A 19,973-nucleotide genomic window follows, 5' to 3' on the forward strand; every position below is an offset into this window, starting at 1 on the left:
TTTGAGTTTGCTGCCACAAATTCCTGGGTCAGTGTCTGCACGGTTTTCAACAGAGGCAGCATGCCACCAGGGAAACTTTTGGGACTTGGCAGAAGAGGCAGATACTTCTTCACCAACATCTTGCTCAGTCCCTGTAATATCGAAGAATCCGGTCTGGACTGATTGTATGGATCACAGTCCCCACCTTGTGAGTGGTTCGTGGAGAATTCAAAGACTCATGGAAACTGTTGCTACAGTAACTATTGCCCAAGGGGCAACCCTGGCAGCAGGCAAACATCAAGCAGCAGGCCAAGAGAGAACGGTGCAGACTCAAAGGGTCTTAAGAAACAAGTCTGTGCACAATAAACAAGGGGCAGATTGGGAACGGCACCTAATATTGTCCACACTTCTCAGAATGTAAACGAGCTCTGTCTTCAAACTGAAGGACCAAGAGGGATCCTGTCAGGGGAAGCACAAAAAGGCCCTATGGTCTGTCAGAGGGGACTAGGCACTCTGCCTAGGGCTCAGTGTTCCGGACATGGGACAGTATTCAAGAACTTCAGGCCATTTTAAAAAACAGGCTGTGAAGAGACATTAATTCTGGGAAATCAGAATCTGATGAAAGATGTATTTTAAGTATCATGGTGCATGGAGGAGATGAAGGGATTGTCCAAAACTGCCAGGTCATGCCATGTTGCAGGGCAGACACAGGGGACCAGTGCCCTCCCCCTGGGAGATCTGAGCCCTTCTCAAGAGTGTTAACAAGATGGACTTATTATGATTTGGAGAAAGGAGTAGGCCTTCTTGACTGGGTGAAGCACATACAGTGTAGGAAGCTGACTACTGAACATGCCCAATTGGGAACTTCTAGAATCCCAACCTTTCCCCCCAGGATTAAAATACAACCAAACATGGAATTCAAAGGGTAGTGTGCAATCACGATGACTGGTGAACTGGAGGAACTGGGAGTACAGGTTTGTCCCTATCTGCCTGAACAACCTTGTTTGGACAATCTTGAAAACACATATGCGTTCTGGAATTAATTAGGGGTGATGAAAAAGTAAATCAGTCTGCGCAAGTGTAGTTCATGCTGGAGTTGGTAAACATTGGAAGGTTTTCTAGTCATCTGTTTTTTTAGGAGCACATGGCCATGGATGTGGCCAGCTCATTTAGGCTCTAAACAGCAGTCTGCATCTGCTTGGTGGTGGGGACGGAAGCTTACCTTTACTATCCTGCTCTAGGGGTGTTTAAATTCTTCAGCACTGTACCACCTTCTAACCCATTTGGACTTTATTACCAGTGGCCTAGATCTAACTCAAATTGTACTTATTACATCAACAACTTAACTTAGTGACTGGGGATGATTCAGAAACAACTGTGCCTAGAGCTGACTTCCCTTGCTGATTTTGTATCCCACACCACTAAACAGAAAAGTTTGAAGGTTCTTTGTCTTTGGCAATCTTTTTAGGATCCAGTTACCTGGAGCAACCAGAGAAATTCTACTCGAGACAAAAGTTTCTTACCCTCACGCCCAAGTTTTGGGACTAAAATAGGGCCCATGAGATTCACTGGCTTCCCTGGAAGGTGGTGCTAACACATGCCATTCATGGGTAGATGCTTCCCTTCCTCTTGACTCCTATCACTGGCTCAAGTTATCATCTGGGCATCTGTGTTGCACCAAGACTAGAAGCAGAGTCACTATTAGGACTCTTGCTTAGAAAGTTGTCCAGACATGTTCCAGACTCTGTATTATCTGCTTATGGGAACGAATTTCATAGCTTCTGTGTTCCAAGTGAGCTTGTTACCAAATGGATATTTTTAAAAATTTATTTTTAGAGAGAGGAGAAGGTAAGAGAGGGAGAGAAACATCAATGTGTGCTTACCTCTCACACACCCCTCACTGAGGACCCGGGCCCGCAACCCAGGCATCTGCTCTGACTGGGAATCGAACCTGCAGCCCTTTGCTTCACAGGCCTGTGCCCAGTCCACTGAGCCATACCAGCCAGGGATTTTTATTTTAAAGATTTACTTATTTATTTTTAGAGAGAGGGAGAGGAAGAGAAACATCAATGTGTGGCTGCCTCTAATGCACCCCCTACTGGGGACCTGGCACACAACCCAGGCATGCACCCTGACTGGGAATCAAACCAGCAACCCCTTGGTTTGCAGGTTGGCACTCAATCCACTGAGCCACACCAGTCAGGGCATGGATCCTTTCTTTTTTTTTTAAATCTTCACCTGCACCTGAGGATATGTTAACTGATTTGAGAAAAAGGAAGGGGTGGGGAGACAGAGACAGAAAGGAACATTGATGTGAGAGAAATATTGATCAGTTGCTTCCTGTATGTGCCCTGACTGGGTATCAAACCCACAATCTAGGCATGTGCCTTCACTAGAAATCGAACCAGCAACCTTTTGGTATATGGGACAACACTCCAACCAACTGAGCCATCCGGATGGATGGACCCTTTAAACTGTGTGGCAGCCCAAGCAGGGCAATGGGGTTGAAAAATGAAATGGTTCCCACCTCAGCGTGGCTCTCACCTCCACTCACAGCTCAGCACACCATTTATGAGCTCTTTATTTTACTAAGTATTTGAAATGGTTTTTATTTTATACTAACTGCTGGTAAGTACTAGGTTTGTTTCCAGCTTCCCTCTGGTCTATCCATTTTGTGTCCTGTCCCTGTCCCAGGGCTGCACTCCAAGTACAGGCTGGACAATGGCCTCCCCACCTTCACAAAGGTAGGCTTTTCAAACTGTACAGAACAGGTAACTGCCTGGGGGAATGGAATGAGTCCATGGCTCAGTCTTCGTCTGAGTCACTGGGGCCCCTGTACTCGCAGACAGCATCATAGTGAAGCTCTACCAGCCGATTCTCTCTCTGCAGCTGCACCACAGCCTGGCTCTGCTCTCTGTTCCAGCCCAGCAGACGGCCCACCTAGAATACGGACAGGCAGAGTCAGCTAGGCCAACCCTGACCCCAGCACATCCCCTGCATGCTCCCACCCCCATTCCCAGGTCTGAGACTCACCCTTCCAGCCTGTGGTCCCAGCACTATCATCACCTGTTTGCCCTGGACCTTGGGGATGAGGGTCTCCAGCATGTTTTCCCTGACACCTACAGAGAAGGAGAGGGGAGTGAGGTCTGCCGCCAAGGGCCGGCCCAGCCACAGTCTTGTCAGAAGGGCCTTTTCTGTATTCCCTGCGGCCATGCTGTACCCTACTGACGGATGGGAGTCCCACCACCCCATTTCATAGATGAGGAAACCTAAGGAACAGTTCCTAGCAATAGTTGTTCTAAAGGAGGCATTTACGCATTATGGTGATGGGTGGTGGTGACAACAGACGCTGCCTACTGTGACCATGTTGTAAGCCCTGCCCTGTAAGAGGAGCTCAATACACACCCCAATAGGGCACCAGTCACAATAGGAGAAACAGGTCATTTCCATACTAATTTTGCAAATGTGGAAAGTGAGGCTCAGATAAGTGTCTAATTTGTGTTAGGATGCTGGGCCTTGCAAAAAACCTTAACTCTGCCCCATCTCCCAGCCTTTGCCTTGGCAGGCTCTTGGCCTAAGACAGCCTTTCTAAAAAAAAATTTCACCTGAGGATATGTTTTTACTGATTTTTACAGAGAAAGGGAGGGAGGGAGGGAGGGAGGGGTGAGAGGGAGAGAAAGAGAAACATCGATGTGAGAGAGAAACATCAATCAGTTGTCTCCTATAAGTGCCTCGACTGGGGATTGAACCTGCAACCTAGGTATGTGCCCTGACTGGGAATCAAATGCACAATCTTTCTGTTTGGTGTATGGGACGATGCTCCAATCAACTGAAACACCCAGCTACGGCAGACAGCCTTCTTGATCAGCCTCTAGGATGATAACAACCCAGTGGCCATCCCGTGCGCTCACCTTCCAGGACCTGGCCTTCATCTGTCCGACATACACAAGTATCTGGGCTGACGACATCTTCGATTGTCATCTGGGGAAAGGGTCAGGGGAGGAGAGAATGTCAGACAGTGAAAGAGGCTCAATCCCTGGGGGACGAAGCAAACCTAGGCTGTGGGGTACCCACCTTGGTGTTGTAATACCGCCCGCCCTTGTGCAGTTTATCCACAAACCGCACACGCAGGTCCCTGTGCAACCAGTGCTGTCTCCTGGAGGCCACTTTCTCACTCTTGGATGGAGGCCTGTCCTGCCTGTGGAGATGGGGCAGACACCAAGCTCAGCTGGATGTGCATTCTGGTCACCTCAATTTTGTTGATGCTATAAAACCCTCCCACACTGCAGTTTCGAGTTTCCTTCTATGCATCTGCCTTGCCCCAGAAGCCTTCTCTGACTGTGGAGCCTCCCCACCCTCCCCCATCTTCTTTCTGCCATCCAAGATGCCCAGGGCCCCACCGGTCTGGAAGGTGTTTCCGCTTCCTCTCTTCTGTTCCCCGCCGGGTGAGGGGGTCCTGATTCTGGAAGGCCTTCAGTGACGACGACGAGGGTGTTCCATTCTTTTGACCTGGATAAGTTTTGCTCACCTGGCCTATTCAAGAGGGTGTGAGGAGAACCAGGAAAGAGCTTCAGTGTCTCACTATCTTTCCTTCCAGGCCACACCTCAGCCTCGGGCCACCTCTCATCCACCAAAGTGTGCCCTCTTACCATCATGCCTTTGCCTGGACTGTTGGAATGGTCTCCCCTTCCTCTCAACTGCTGTGGCCTCCTTCAGGAAGTCTTCCTTTTACTATCGCCCCAGCCTGTGCTGACAGTGCCTACCTGAGTCAACTGCTTAGCGCGGGCTAGGCGTCCTGGAGAACTCCACTTGCTCCCACCTGCTAAACTGCCCATTCTACCAACATGCCTAAAATGCCTCCCTCCCCTGTTCAGCCTTAGTCCTAGCTGTTCTCACTCCCTAGCAAAAGAGAGGTTCATCACCCTAAAATAGACAAAGACCTCCAGGGGTAGAAACTAGTTTGCACGCTTGTTTCTTCTCCTTCGGAAAGAGGCTAGAGACCTGGGGTTACTAGGTCAACCTTTCTTCAATCAAACTGAAGAAAGCACTCTCTCCATTCTCATCTCCTGACCTCTGACCAAGCATACCTGCCAGGCCTACCTGGCTGCCCCTCCCCTCTGCAGATCTAACACCTGCCCGAGACAGGCCCTACCACCCTCTGGGATGCTTCTCCAATTCCCACAGCTAGGTAAGAGGCTCACTTACTGAGATCTGAGGAGTTCTTGTCAAATTCCTTCTGGGAGACAGGCTGTAGGCAGTACTCACTAACAGTTACCATGCGGCTCCCCACAGCCAAACGAACCATAGCCCTAACATTGTCAGGGTCGAGGCCTTCCACCTGAAGTGTTGAGAGGAAGAAGTTAGGCAAAGGTTGAACTGACTCGACCCACATTTCTAGGACCAAGCTGTCCACCCCTACCTCTAATTGGCCTGACCCCTGTGTCTTCTGCAGCAGACTGTGACCCCCGAGAATGAAGCCCAGGCTTGATCACTGTGTCTCTCCCAGCTGAATTGGATCCCTGAGGTCTGAGACTGGGATGAGTCCTTCTATCACCCCTACCAGACTGTGGTTCTTAGACATACTTGAAGCATTTAATCCTCAGGGCACTTGTGGCATATAGTATTCTCTCTCCTTTAGTTAGAAACTGAGGCTCAGAAAAACCCAGCAAGTGGTCCTGAGTTAGCAAATGAGGCAATGAGCCAGGAAGGCCTAAAAGACAAGGGCTTCCAGGCTTTCTAGCCCAAACCCAATTCTTCTTAGTTCTGAGCCTCACAGCAATCTTTCCTGCTGTCTGCCTTGGGCTCCCAGCATATCTTGGTTCCTTACCTTCCCATAGAGGCCTCGGTAAGGGCCAGAAAGAACCACCACAGCTCCTCCGGGAACCAGTCCTTGACGCTGGGCTTCCTTATCTTTCTCTTGCTCCTCATCTGGCTTTGGCAGGCGGTGGGGACCGCTGGAGGCCACGGCCTGGACCTCAGTCAGGCTGGCGCCCAGCCCTAACCCTTTGGGCCTCAGTGAGTTGACACGAGGCTTCACCACTCTGCAGTGAGCACAGAATATGAGCTTGTTGGGGGATGTTACAGTCTTCAATGCTCTACCCCCCAACCCCTACCCAGATCCCACCCTTTCTGTATTTTTAAGAATATACTCCCCCATCTCATGTCAGGACTGCTTTTGACCTACAGAAATGGCAATTTCATTCGGTTCAACATAATAATGTGCTATGTATGCCATCCATTACATAAGATATATAGTGTAACCAAATATACTATTTGTACAGGGAAAACCATAGATATTCACACCTAGCAGGTGAAACACACCATAAAACACTCTATGTTAATTCCGGTCACATTTCACTGCCAAAAGATTTATGAAAAAAACTGGTTTTCAGAATTCTTTGGCGTTTAGAACTGTAGAGAAGGGATTATAAGTCTGTGTGATAATAACAAATGTCTATCCATGCTTATTTGGGGTCAGCATCTACTGTGAGTATTTTACATGTATAATTTTACTGAACTATCACAACAGACCTGGGAAGTCAATGCTGTTATTATCCTCATTTTAAAAATTTTGATGTACACTTACTAAAGCTGGGGACATTGTTAGGAGACAGAAGCTAAAGGTAACGCACCTGGGAGATGAAGGGGGGGAAGGAAAAATGTGGGCCTGCTCTGGGAGGAAAGGAGCCCCCATTTTTCACATAGGGAAGCCGATGCCCAGACAGGCAATCTTTCCATAAATGAAATCCCATTATGGAGTTTCAAAGGGCAAACAGGAATTTGAAACAGCAGTGGAAAAGACTACTGAATTGGTTACGATGGTAACGTGCCCGTCCCATGCCTAGATGGTTCTGGATGGACGATAACCACAGGGGTCTCATTCATTGCCCTGTCTGTTGTCCCCACCGCCCTGCCCCAGAACTCACTGACTGAAGGTCCGGCCGATGCCTTGGCCAGGTTTCCAGCCCATGCCCCGCAACATGGCCAGTCCATACGCCTCCACAGGGACTGCCTCGTAATCGGCCTCCTTGGGCACCTGTGGGTTCAGGTGGAGGAACGACAGTCAGGCTCTGCTTATCATAAGCCCTCTGACATGAATTTGCTATCACCTATTGGTGACCCTCAATGCTTCTTTTCTAGTCAGTTCAAGTTGGCTTTTATAAATAAAATATTTTACCTATTTATTTTTAGAGAGAGGGGAAGGGAAGAAGAGAGGGAGAAAAATATCAATGTGGGAGAGAAACATTGATATGAGAGAGAAATATTGATTGGCATGTGCCCTGAACAGGGACTGAACCCACAACCTGGGCATGTACTCTAATGAGGAACTGAACCAGCGACCTTTCGGGGTTTGAGAGGCAGTGCCAAACCAACTAAGCCACACCAGTCAGGATTCAAGGGATGGCAAGGGATTTCCTCTTGCCATCCCTCCTTTAATATTCCAGGTCAGTCTTTCAAATGCTTACAAGGTGCCCAGTACCAGGTACTGTTTTAGGTACTAGGGATAAAGTCGTGAACAAAAGAGACAAAAAAATCCTGCCCCTGTAGGGTTTACGTTCCAGTTGTAGGACACAGAATACATAAAATACATAAAACATGACATGTCAGGTTGCAATACGTTATATGAAGGAAAATTAAGCAGGTTAAGGAGATGAGAAAGATGAAGAATGCATTGTCACTGAGTTGATATTTGCGCAGAGACGAGAATGAGATGGCAGAGAGCCATGAGGATATAAGAAAGAGTGTTTCGAGCAGAGAGAACAGTTAAGCGCAAAGGCCCTGAGGCAGGGGAAGATCTGGTATGTGTGAAAAGCATCATGAAAGTCAACCTGACTGAAACAGAGATGTGGAGGCAGAGAAGTGATTAAGAAATTAATTAGGAGGGGAGTGGGCTGGGATGGGAGTAAAAAACAGAAAACTGTACTTGAACAACAATTAAACTAAAAAAATAAAATAAAACAATTAAAAAAAGAAATTAATTAGGAGAGCTTGGCAGGTGTCACAAGAGGGTGGCAGCCACAAGGAGTAAGAAAGAAAGTAAGTAAGAAACTGTAATAGTCCGGATGAGACATGTTAGTGGTTCAGACCAGCATGCTGGCTGGTGGTAGTGATGGGGAAGAGTGGTCAGATTCTACATGTATTTTGGAAAGGGACATGACAGAATGCTGCCACCAGTTTATGGGGTAGAAAATAAAGAGGGAGTCAAAGGTGTTCTTTTTTTCTTTTTTGAATTTAAATTTTTTCTCCCTTTTGTACCTTTTAAGAAAAATTGGCTGAGAGGAAGGATGGATGAAACCGTGATCAATTGGGATGTGGAATGCTGCAAGAGGAGGAAAAATGAGAAAAATGAGGCCAAAGGTAGAACAGAATGGAGAGGGAAGTAAAAGTATTTTTTCTTTTTTATGATGAAAGAAACCAGAGAACATCTGAAGGCTAATGAGAACTGTTCAGTCAAAAGAGATGGTGGTCTGGGGCTGTAAGAAAACTAGGTCCAAAGATGCTTCCCAAAGAAGCATCTCCAAAAAAAAAAATTGTGGTCCTGGCTGGTGTGGTTCAGTAGATTGAGTGCTGGCCTGTGAACCAAAGGGTTGCTGGTTTGATTCTCAGTCAGGGCACATGCCTGGGTTGCAGGCCAGGTCCCCAGTTGGGGCACAGGAGAGGCAACCACACATTGATGTTTCTCTCCCTCTCTTCCTCCCTTCCCCTCTGTGTAAAAATAAAAAATTTAAAAACAAATTGTGCCCTGGCTGGTGTAGCTCAGTGGATTGAGCACGAGCCTGGGAACTAAAGGAACATGGTTCAATTCCCAGTCAGGGCACATGCCTGGGTTGCAGGCCAGTTCCCAGCAGGGGACACACAAGAGGCAACCATACATTGATGTTTCTCTCCCTCTCTCCTTCCCTTCCCTTCTAAAGATAAATAAGTAAAATAAAAAAAATTGTGAACAAAGAGGTAAAAGACTGAGTCTGCAGCTATGAAAGACTGAACGAAGAGGTAAAAGACTGAGTCCACAGCTATGAAAGGCAAAAACCTTGTAGACATAACCCTCACCTCATGTTCTCACCTCCCATCATCACCTGCTCAATTCTTGATACTCACTCCAGACACCCCATAAGTTCCCTCACTATTAGAGATATATCACATCGATTTCCTGCCACCATGCCATTGCCTGGGTTGTTGCTGCCATTAGGAGTACTCATCCTGCTCTTCCCTTTCTCACTAAACCCTACCTGACCTTCCAGGTCTCACTCCTACTGCTCTGGTCTCAGTCTCCATCATCTCTAGCCCAGACTACTGGTCTCCTTGCTTCCGTTCCTGCTTATGAGTCTGTTCTGCTCACAAGCGCCAGAGAAATCCTGTCAAATCATAAGTCTTGTCCCTTCTATGCTCAGAGCCCTCTCACGGCTCTCATCTCATTCACAGTAAAATCCAAAGTCCTCACCATGCCCCACAAGGCCCTACCTGGTTTAATCCCCACTTCTGACCTCATCTACTACCCATCCCTATCACTCATTCCACTCCTTCATGTTCGGTCTCCTTGGTGTTCTCCAACACTCCAAAGGATAGAAGGAGAAAGGAATAGGCAGCAGGCCTGTAGTACACGCAGACTTTCCTTGATTTGTACAGGGAGGCAAGGCTGGCAGACATGGAAAAGAGAGGCTGGGATAGAAGGGGGTGAGAGGCCAGCTCACTGTCTCAGCCTGGGGTTCGCTGTCTGACCCTTCCTCGTTGGGGGTACATTTTTTCTGGATCATAGGGATAGCGAGCGTGGGGTCAACACCTGCATTCTCTCTCTCCTCCAGAGACTTCTTGGATTCTAAGGAAGAATGGGAGTGAACAATAAGATCCCACCATATCCTTCTACTTTTCTCCCACTCCTTCACCAGAGCAAGACAAAGGGGGATCACTCACCCTCAATGAGCTCCTTTACAGCCTGGGAAAGTATCCCATCTGTTGTGGCTTTCACATCTGTGGATGGGCCAGGGGCCTGGGTTGGTGGCTGTCTTCGAGAGCTATTCTGAATTAAAGGGATGACGAGTTCCTTGGGGGCTTCTGAGGGATTCACACTGATACGGACACAGAGGAATGAGGTCTGAAGAGTAGTATGGTCAGTGGGTGCTGAACCACACCCCTTCGTTCAGAGAAAATACAAGAGCCAAACTCACCCCCACCCTGTCCCACAAACCACGCCCTCCCTCCGTTCTGTCTGGTTCTCCAGTTATGTCTCTGATGGTACCTTCTTTGGATTCCCTCCTCTACCCCCAACTCTTAATTGTGCCTTTGAGGAATCGGTCCTCAGTCTATGGCTTCCACAATGACCCACAAATCACCACCTTAAGTCCAGACTCTTTCTAGTTCCAGGCTCCACACCAACCTCCTGATGGTAGATTCTCTTCGTGAAGTCTCTCCTTTCCTCAGACCCCCAGAATTAAGCGGGGGTGGGGGTGTGTGTGGCTCAGCACCCACTGACCATACTACTCCGTCTCCTTTCCGAATTAAGCTGATGATGGCCTCCCCCAACCTCGATCTGCCACTCCATCCCATTTCCCATACCGGAGAAGCCCCACCACTTCAGTTGAGACATTAAGGGTCCTGTCATTCTCTCCTTTCTTTCTCAGAACGCATACACCTCAGGGTTCCCAAATCCTAAAGACACTGCCTCTCAGGATGTATTCTCTTGTCAATCCCCACGGCCATCAGTCTCAATTTCTTCAGCTGTCCTACAAACTCCCGCCTGCTCGCCTCCATGAGTTTCCTCAGATAGGCTTTCCAGGCCACTGTCACCAAGACAATCAATTCTGATTGCACCCACCGCACCTATTTCCAAGGGATGAAAGACCCAGAGCATCACCTCTGCAATTTTCTCCCTTCCACGGTCTTCAAGAAATCCTTCTCTTCTGGAGCCGCACCCACGCCGTCTCCCCGGTCTGTCAGCCGTTTTCGGGCGGTCGTGCGACTGAAGCTGAATGAAATTGGGGCAGTGGAGTGTCCAGCCGACCGCAAAACACCCTCTTCGGGGTCCGCCATCTTGCAGCTCTTCCCAGGCGAGTGCGAGGCTTGCTGGGAAGTTTAGTTTGGGCTGAGTTTGCCGGGACCGAAGGACGACCTCTAGAACTACTTTTCCCACAAAACACTGCGGCATCTGACAGACGTGGGCGGATACCTGGCCGTGGGAAGTGTTGCTCTTTAACTTCATAGAAGCGCCTCTCGCCAAGCACACGGGGAAATGTAATTTTTCAGGAAGGTAGGAGTGGTAGGAAGTGGACTCATTCTTGCCAGGTATTTGCTCCTTCGTGTAGGTGTTTCACAGGCATTTATTGATTGTCTACTTTGTGCACGTGACTGTGTTCTACTGTGGGAAGTGCGGGCAAGATAATTTAAAAAATCTGTGAATGCCAGTTGTGTACAATAATAAGCATAAAGATGTAAAGCTAAACAAATAGCATAAATAATACACATGTCAATGACCCCTACTGGTGCCAGATTTAATACTCGACAAGCTCTGGTAATGTTAATAAAATAGACCTCCTGTAGATACTCGTAGTCCAGTACGGAACTAGGACTCGTCCTTGGGACGCAGGCGCAATGTGGCACCCGCCCTGCGAACCAGCGCCGCCACGTCCGCCGCAGCCCGGGCCGCAAGGGGGCGCGCGTCCAGCCGCGACAGGAGCTGCCGGGCGCTGGGGCTGGCTCGCTGGGGAGCGCAGCGGCCTGCGCGGGAGGGGGCGGGGGAGAATAGGTCAGCACAGACCCCCCGAGCCTCGGTGCACCCCCAAACTCCTTTACGTCCGAAGACCTAGATGCTCCTCAAGGTCCCCGGAGCCCTCAGACCCTCCCTCGATAGTTCCGAGGAACAGTCGCTGACTGTCCCTCTCGTCTGCCGCTAGCCCCAGCCATCGCCTGTGCTCCCGTGGACCCACGCCGGCCTTCACGATATCCCTGGCAGCAGCTATTTGACCGCAGTATTCCTGGACACTCCGAAGACCTTGTGACTATCTCTGGAACTTTCCAACTGCCCCTTCGTCGCCCCTGATTCCAATCTCTTACCCCCGCAAATATCGGGAGAGTCCCCCGATTTCCCCAGATGTCTCAGAGAACACGGTCTGCCCCCTGTGGCCCCGGGACTCACGACTCACCCTCCAGATGCCCTGGGCAATCCTCGTGGCCCACGCCGGGGCCCCAGATTGCCCTCCACTTATCCCCAGCGGCCCCCGCCTAAGCCCCTGGCATTCGCCGCAGACCGTGAAGTGCTCAGGCATCCCCAGTGACCCCAAGCAGACCCCTCCAGCACATCTCCCCGGAGACTCCTGAGAGCCCCCGGAGCTGGTGCGCAGCCCCGTGGCGCGGGTGCAGGTGCTGATAGGGGGCCTCGAACCCAGCCTGGGTCGCTTGGCCCCTGTCCGCAGCCGCCGCCGCCACCGCCGCCGCTGCCTGGGTACCAGGCTGCCTTGTTTACCACCTGTCTGAAGGGAACGGGAAGGAGCAGACAGGCGGGGCGAGGTGCGGTGGGGATGCGCCCATCTCACCCTCACCCCAGTACCTCCTCTGCTCCCCCCTAGGGTCCGTGGTGCCCCCCCGCACGCGGCTCCATGACCCAGAGTGGTCCGGGTGGACACACAGTCGCCAGCGACACGTTCTGAGCGCCCGCGGGCGCGCGCGCGCGCACTCACCTGGCTGCCAGCCCGGGCCTGGACGCCGTGAGGCCAGCCTGTTCCGTGCCGGACACCCCAGCCCGCGTGATGACCTACCTGGCGGCCTGCAAGGAGGCGTGGCTGTGGGCGCCAGCGCTTGGCCTCGCTCTGCTTTCTGTCTGGATTCCCCAACCCTGCCAGCATTCTCAGTGACCAGCACTGCTACCTCAACCCCAATTCTTGCTACTGTCCCCAGATTTGCATCCCTTCTGACCTGGCTCTCAGAGAATCCCCTCTCATGCGCCTACAATTTATCCTAGAGGCTGTCCTTGAACATCCTATTGCTTCACAGAATCTTCCAGGACGAAGCATTTCTCATTCTGGAAAAAATTCCCCACCTGCAGACCCTTGAGCATCCATCCAGTTGTCAAGCTCCTTGTCCTTTTTCTGAAGCGTTGAGGCTTCTCAGTGCTTGGCAGCCTCCCCTCACCATCCATGCATTCTGGCCCTTCAATAATGCTGCGGTCTGCAAGTCCGCCCATCAGGGATCTGCAGGACCTCAGTCTCTTGTTCCCCAATCTGTAAGCACCTCCCTACCCCGTCCATCAGTTCTGAAAACCCCAAGCCCAGGAACGGAAGCTGCTCCCTCCATCTGCAATGCTTGAAGTCTCAAGAATGAGGTGGAGCAGTGAAGAAGGTCCAGTATGTACCTCCACAGACAAGGCCATGTCAGAGGCGGGAGAGGCAGGGGACTGTAGGAGGAATGAAAACAGAGACCTTCAATCCCTTTCACCTATGACAACAGTGGGACCCTGACAGGTAGATAAGAGAGGTTGCCCAGCCAGCCATAATGGACATCAGGACATAGTATGTCCACGGCCCACATTGAAATAGTCATGGACCAAGTGAATGTTGGGGATGAGCTAGCTGCCTGACACCAGTACTGTTGTCAATTGGCTGCTGGGCTCTGGGCAGGTGCCTGAGCCCCTTTAGCCCTCAGTATCTTTCTCCACAAAGTGTTGGCCACAGGCCATCTCTCACTGGTCCTCATTCCTCCCTCCACTACAGTAGTACTATGCACAGGTGCTCTCCCCTTGGGCCTATGTCCCCAGATCCCACCTCCAGCTTCTCAAACTTAGGAAGGGCTTCATTTCTCCCTTCTCATTGGTTGGTATCCCCTGCAACCCAGGTGCCTTCAAAGCCTCCTCAAGTCCAGGACCCTACTACTGTCTCTGCACTCTCCATGGAGCCTATCCTTCCCCGGTTTTTGAGCCTCCAACCCTATCAGGCTCAGGGCCATACACCCTCCCAAGGCCCCAAAGGTTCCAAGGATGGCCCCCCTCCACAGCCGCCCATACTCTTCCAGATCCTCAGTAGGGATTGGCTTAGGCAGATCCTCATGGCATATTTAATGAGTGTCTGCTATGTGCAAAGGTCTGTTGGAGGCGACAGAATTCCCAGATAACTTGGGTTCCGGTTTTGCATCCCGTTTTTAGGTGTCAGGGCTCAAGCAGGGCCCTTAACGTCTCTGGAAATCAACTTCCCCTTTTCACACATGAAATAACAACGTCCTCTGGATGGCAGGAGGACCCTAGTCCAGGGTCCTGGGATGACAGAGGCGTCCCTGAGGCAGAGCGAGGCCAAGCGCTGGCGCCCACAGCCACGCCTCCTTGCAGGCCGCCAGGTAGGTCATCACGCGGGCTGGGGTGTCCGGCACGGAACAGGCTGGCCTCACGGCGTCCAGGCCCGGGCTGGCAGCCAGGTGAGTGCGCGCGCGCGCGCCCGCGGGCGCTCAGAACGTGTCGCTGGCGACTGTGTGTCCACCCGGACCACTCTGGGTCATGGAGCCGCGTGCGGGGGGCACCACGGACCCTAGGGGGAGCAGAGGAGGTACTGGGGTGAGGGTGAGATGGGCGCATCCCCACCGCACCTCGCCCCGCCTGTCTGCTCCTTCCCGTTCCCTTCAGACAGGTGGTAAACAAGGCAGCCTGGTACCCAGGCAGCGGCGGCGGTGGCGGCGGTGGCGGCGGCGGCTGCGGACAGGGGCCAAGCGACCCAGGCTGGGTTCGAGGCCCCCTATCAGCACCTGCACCCGCGCCACGGGGCTGCGCACCAGCTCCGGGGGCTCTCAGGAGTCTCCGGGGAGATGTGCTGGAGGGGTCTGCTTGGGGTCACTGGGGATGCCTGAGCACTTCACGGTCTGCGGCGAATGCCAGGGGCTTAGGCGGGGGCCGCTGGGGATAAGTGGAGGGCAATCTGGGGCCCCGGCGTGGGCCACGAGGATTGCCCAGGGCATCTGGAGGGTGAGTCGTGAGTCCCGGGGCCACAGGGGGCAGACCGTGTTCTCTGAGACATCTGGGGAAATCGGGGACCCTCCCGATATTTGCGGGGGTAAGAGATTGGAATCAGGGGCGACGAAGGGGCAGTTGGAAAGTTCCAGAGATAGTCACAAGGTCTTCGGAGTGTCCAGGAATACTGCGGTCAAATAGCTGCTGCCAGGGATATCGTGAAGGCCGGCGTGGGTCCACGGGAGCACAGGCGATGGCTGGGGCTAGCGGCAGACGAGAGGGACAGTCAGCGACTGTTCCTCGGAACTATCGAGGGAGGGTCTGAGGGCTCCGGGGACCTTGAGGAGCATCTAGGTCTTCGGACGTAAAGGAGTTTGGGGGTGCACCGAGGCTCGGGGGGTCTGTGCTGACCTATTCTCCCCCGCCCCCTCCCGCGCAGGCCGCTGCGCTCCCCAGCGAGCCAGCCCCAGCGCCCGGCAGCTCCTGTCGCGGCTGGACGCGCGCCCCCTTGCGGCCCGGGCTGCGGCGGACGTGGCGGCGCTGGTTCGCAGGGCGGGTGCCACATTGCGCCTGCGTCCCAAGGACGGTGCGTGTTGAGGGCGGGGCCTTTCCGGGGGGCGGGGTCGTAGTGCAGCTAGGTTAGGAGGACCGGGTTGGGAGGGGTATTTGAGGTGGCCGAGACTTATCGTTATCCTAGCGTATTCCTCTAGAAAGTGACACTGGGAGGGTTATTGCAGTAGGTGAGTGTTGGAAAATTAGTTAAGGATACGAGGATCCTCATCTTCGTGAAGAAGGCTCCAAATGGAGGGCACTTAGCTTAGGGTAGAGCCTGTAAATGCTTGGGGTGGGGCTGGAAATGACAGGATTGGTTGAGATTTATAGGCTATAAAAGGGTGGATCCTGGAATTGTTCAGGGGTCAAATCCTGGCTATGCACCCTCCAAGGTGGCCCTATGGTTTATTTGGGGGTTGGCGTCTGCATGTTATTGGAGGGAGGTAGGAAGGTATGGGGAATGATTCAAATAGCTGGGCCCAGGATTATTATTTAAGAAATCGGGATCAAGACAGTTATATCAGTGTGCAAAGCCTCACTAAATGAATGGGTGGGCGATTCTGTCTGTGCAATCTAGAGGCAAGTTAATGAGATAAGGCTAGAATGACAACTCATGGGGTAGGACCTAGGTAGTTTACATGCAGTTGGACCCTGGATTTCGTCTTTCATCCCCCAGCCATTAACGAGCTGGATTCTGCGGACATAGAGGTCACGGACAGTCGCTTGCCTAATCCCACTTTCATGGAACAACGGCCTCAGGTACCACCTAGTCCTCCTAATCGAGGCCATGTGCCCAGAGACTGGCAATGTATGTACACTTGTGTCCTTACTCCAGCATCATCAGTCAGAGACCTTGGGTACATGCATGGCGCCATCCCAAGTGACTCAGTTTAAGGCACATTGTGCTTCAAAGCCACCTCAGGCCTCTAGTCGGTTCTGTGTGGAGCTGGTTCGTGGTTCTGCAGGCTTTGGCCTCACACTAAGTGGAGGCCGAGATGCAGGCACAGACACTCCACTGGCAATACGTGGGCTCCTGAAGGACGGGCCGGCACAGCGCTGTGGTCGTTTGCAGGTGAGCCATAAGGCACCCTCCATTCCATGGTGCTACCCCAACCTCATCCTTTGTTGGGGTGCTCTCAATTTGCCCTTCCTAAAACACCCCTCACTTTGTACTCCTGTAGCCCGGTGACCTTGTGCTCCATGTCAATGGAGAGTCAACTCAGGGCCTTACCCATGCCCAGGTTGTGGAGCGAATTCGCACAGGTGGGTCCCGGCTCCACCTCGTGCTGATCAGACCTCTTGATACCCACCCCAGCAAGCCTGAGATGGAGGGAAGACCTCGGAAAGGAGACGGTGGGTTTCCCAGGGGAGAGGGGTCTCGGATCTCTGAGAGGATGGAGAGGGTTGCAGAGTAGAGAAAGTCTGGGGTCCTGAGTGAGATGGGTTTGGTGGTCTCAGTGGGGAGGGCCAGGAGTTTGGTGTCTGTGAGAGGGACATGGCATTCTCAAAAGCGGCATCAGGGCTAGCAGGGTCCCATGATGAGAATAAAGGTGGATTTCAGAAGGGAAGTAGTGGGAAAGGGGAGGAAGGAAGGGGCCTGCAGTAAAAGCAGGTGTTCGGAAGGAAGGGTCCTGGACCTTGGAGAAGAAGGCTGAGTCGTATTCACAGGTAGGGGATGGCATGGGGATGTAGAGGCTAGGTGGTCTAGTACCTAAAGACAAGGGATTCATAAGGGAAAGGGCAGGGATTAGAGGGAGGTGGGTTGTGCAAGGGGAGAGTTTGAGAACTTAGATGGGAGGGGTTTGATTTCCTTTGGGTATTGTGGGAAATGATTTCTGAGTTGTGTGTTCTGGATCCAGGAGGGGCTGGGTTTCTGGAAAGGAGATATTGGGGGTCTTGCAGGGTGGTATTGTTTCCTGAGGGGGTGTATCCAGGCCTTAATGGAAGGTTTTTCTCATGGGTGTTGTCTCTGTCTCCCTCAGCACTTAAGATTCTTCTGGCCACCCAGGGGCCCAGCTCTCTGTACCCTACCCTGTCACTTAATCTAATCTGCATTCCTACCATTCTCAGATTGCAGCCCAGATCCTGGGGGACCAGAGGTGATGAGATCTAGGGCCAGCGCCTCCCCGCTTCAGCAGCCTCAATCCTGCACAACACCCAAGACCTGGGGCAGCCCAGAACCTAGCCCAGAGCGGGCAGCTGACAGCCACACTGTTCCTCCTCTTGAGCTCCGCCCCAGGGACACCGACCACCAATCCCCGGGTTCCCCAGGACCCTGGCTGGTGCCTAGCCAGGAACGGCTCTCCCAGGCCCTAGGTGTCCCAGGGGCCACACAGCTTGCTCTGGAGATGGCAGCTGGAAGGCGGAGGCACTGAGCATCAGCTAACATCTGATGGCTGCGTGTTCACCTGGTACTGCCTCACTTGAATCTGGCCTGCTCCATCAGCCATGCATTAGCACTGCAAGCAGAACCACCACTTGGCCTTGTCCCCCCTCCTGCTGCACAGTCGACCAGCCCAAACTCCCCTCGTGGTGTCAGTGGCACAGCCCTTCCAGACTTGCCAGCCTGGCGTTTCGGGGTGGGGAGGTAATAAATCTGCCGATCTGTCTTGACTTGCCAAGGTACTCTAGGCTGGGTGGGGCTCCCAAGTCCACCCAGCAAAGGAGGGGGAGGGTCAATCCTGTTTTGAAGAGGGCCTCTTCTTGAAATCACTAATAAATGCTGTTTCTTTCATGCTCCTGGAGGGGCTTTGCTTCTGCTGGTCTTCAGTCCAGCATGCTTTCTCCCCACTCTTTGACAACTCCTGCTTCTCTACCCTGTCATTAATTTCACTTTTTTTTTGGAGGTGTGCAGGGCTCACAGATAATTATTTTGTGTGTGTGAGGAATGCAGAGGGAGGCCTGTTACAGAGAGAGAACAACGGTTATACCCGCAGCCCTGGCCCTGAATCATCCAGACCCTGGGCAGTGGCTGGATAGGAAGGCTAGAAACTGGGCAGCTTCCTTCTTCAGGAGCTTGTGGTCTCTTACTTCCGGCCTGACACCCTCAGGGCAAAGGCTGGGGCCCTGGGGCCCTTTGGGGTGGAGCCAGGTAGGTGTGACTCAGCGGGCTGGGCTAAAAACAGCTGTTAGAACCTTTGGGCTGCTCCCCCCTCTTCCATAGATGGTGACAAACTGCAGCCGTGCTTGTGTGCGCAAGCCACACACTGGGCGTTCCTGGTCCTGGGAGAGGCCAGAGTTTCCTCCATCCTGGGAACAGAGCCCCTAAAGCCCAGGCTTATATGGCCAGCAGGACTCCAATCTGGGTAGCCCCCAAACTGGTGCTGTCTGAGGCCAGAAATGTACAGTCACCTTCGCTGTCACCACATCCTGAACACTTGGCCTCATCTCCCCAACAAGGGAAGCTGTGGTCAGTGGGCAGTTTTCACTCCTGTGGGGAGGGGCCAGGAGTGGGGAGAGAAATTAAAGGACCAGAGTGTGAGCATCCAGGGCAGCCCTGGGGAGGAGAGAAGGACTGCAAAGGCTGGGAGTTGGGGTATAAAGACGTGAGCCAACTCAGTGTGGCTCAGTTGGTTGGGCGTCATCCTGCAAACCAAGAGGTGGCTGGTTCGATTCCCAGCCAGGGCACATGCCTGGTTTGCTGACCCCTGTTGGGGGTGGGTGCAAGAGAAGCAACTGATCCATGTTTCTGTCCCTCTCTTTCTCCCTCCCTTCCTCTATCTCTAAAAGTAAATAAATAAATAACATCTTTTTAAAAAAAAAGAGGTGAAGAAGTGAACCCTGACTCAGAGCTTGGTAGAGGTATGGCTCTACAGAAGTAAGGAAAGGACTGCTGAGCCCCAGTTCAGGAGACTAACAATAGTAACCCCAGCCACCATTTACTTGGCCTTATCCCTGCTACAGGCTTCACTTGCAGTATTTCTATCTGCTTACACATCTATTAAATAATCTTGATATGTCCATTTCACAGAGGAGGGGAGTGAGGCACAAAGAGTATATGTAGCTAGGTGGGGGTGTTGAAGCAAGATTTAATCAAGGCCTGATTCCCCAGCCTTAATCTCACCTTCATTTGAGAAGTATGAATCAACTCCAACTGTTTACCTTGCACTGTGATAGGCACCAGGGAAATGCTGGGGGGAAAACATAGAGATTTCTGTCCTTGTGTAGTTGATGTACTGAGGGTAAGACAAGACGTGTCAGAAGAGATACGAAAATTACTAATATCCTAAGGAAGTGAGCCCTGGCTGGTGTTACTCAGTGGATTGAGCACTGACCTCTGATCCAAAGGGTTGCTGCTTTGATTCCCAGTCTAGGGCACATGCCAGGGTTGTGGGCCAGGTCCCTGGTGGGGGGCATGTGAGAGGCAACCACACATTAGTATTTCTCTCTCTTTCTCCCTCCCTTCCCCTCTCTATAAATAAACAAATCAGAAAAAAAAAGAAGGAAATGAGAGTTATGAAGACAGTAAGGAGGTTATGTTGGGGAAGGTAATTATGAAGGGCTGCTGGCCTCTTTAAAGACC

The 19,973-nt window shown here is 52.0% G+C and overlaps 2 protein-coding genes across 4 annotated transcripts; one reads left to right on the forward strand and one right to left on the reverse strand.

Moving 5' to 3' along the window:
• Window positions 1-2,536: 2,536 nt before the first annotated feature.
• On the reverse strand, window positions 2,537-11,411 carry GPKOW (G-patch domain and KOW motifs). 2 transcript variants are annotated; one of them, XM_053670645.1, is made up of 12 exons: window positions 11,144-11,398; window positions 10,832-11,040; window positions 9,892-10,046; window positions 9,672-9,796; window positions 6,906-7,015; window positions 5,807-6,020; window positions 5,185-5,317; window positions 4,380-4,512; window positions 4,054-4,177; window positions 3,891-3,960; window positions 3,013-3,098; window positions 2,537-2,919 (listed from the first exon to the last, which is right to left on the reverse strand). In XM_053670645.1, the coding sequence occupies exons 1-12, from the start codon at window positions 11,174-11,176 to the stop codon at window positions 2,785-2,787; spliced, it is 1,527 nt and encodes a 508-aa protein (XP_053526620.1). In that variant the 5' UTR covers window positions 11,177-11,398; the 3' UTR covers window positions 2,537-2,784. The 2 variants fall into 2 exon arrangements, with proteins under 2 accessions (XP_053526620.1, XP_053526619.1); XM_053670644.1 differs by having other exon boundaries at window positions 9,892-9,997; window positions 10,832-11,411.
• Window positions 11,412-14,386: 2,975 nt separating this feature from the next.
• On the forward strand, window positions 14,387-18,190 carry MAGIX (MAGI family member, X-linked). 2 transcript variants are annotated; one of them, XM_037159246.2, is made up of 6 exons: window positions 14,387-14,501; window positions 15,339-15,485; window positions 16,128-16,210; window positions 16,287-16,523; window positions 16,633-16,804; window positions 17,522-18,190. In XM_037159246.2, exons 1-6 carry the CDS (start codon window positions 14,453-14,455, stop codon window positions 17,824-17,826), a joined length of 993 nt encoding a protein of 330 aa, XP_037015141.2. In that variant the 5' UTR covers window positions 14,387-14,452; the 3' UTR covers window positions 17,827-18,190. The 2 variants fall into 2 exon arrangements, with proteins under 2 accessions (XP_037015141.2, XP_037015147.2); XM_037159252.2 differs by having other exon boundaries at window positions 16,296-16,523.
• The last annotated feature ends 1,783 nt before the right edge of the window (window positions 18,191-19,973 follow it).

This window comes from Artibeus jamaicensis, unplaced genomic scaffold, assembly GCF_021234435.1.
Source record: "Artibeus jamaicensis isolate MK-2021 breed Jamaican fruit bat unplaced genomic scaffold, CSHL_Jam_final contig_60, whole genome shotgun sequence".
Lineage (NCBI taxonomy): Eukaryota > Metazoa > Chordata > Mammalia > Chiroptera > Phyllostomidae > Artibeus > Artibeus jamaicensis.

Excerpts from the sequence above, each read along its gene's own strand:
- GPKOW (XM_053670644.1), bottom strand. The coding sequence starts at position 11,176 with ATGAAGTTAAAGAGCAACACTTCCCACGGCCAGGTATCCGCCCACGTC. Across the intron at positions 6,021-6,905 it reads ATCGGCCGGACCTTCAGTCA|AGTGGTGAAGCCTCGTGTCA; the intron begins GTGAGTTCTGGG and ends TGCTCACTGCAG. Across the intron at positions 3,961-4,053 it reads GGCGGTATTACAACACCAAG|ATGACAATCGAAGATGTCGT; the intron begins GTGGGTACCCCA and ends CCCTTTCCCCAG.
- MAGIX (XM_037159246.2), top strand. The coding sequence starts at position 14,453 with ATGGAGCCGCGTGCGGGGGGCACCACGGACCCTAGGGGGAGCAGAGGA. Across the intron at positions 16,524-16,632 it reads AGCGCTGTGGTCGTTTGCAG|CCCGGTGACCTTGTGCTCCA; the intron begins GTGAGCCATAAG and ends GTACTCCTGTAG. Across the intron at positions 16,805-17,521 it reads AAGACCTCGGAAAGGAGACG|ATTGCAGCCCAGATCCTGGG; the intron begins GTGGGTTTCCCA and ends TACCATTCTCAG.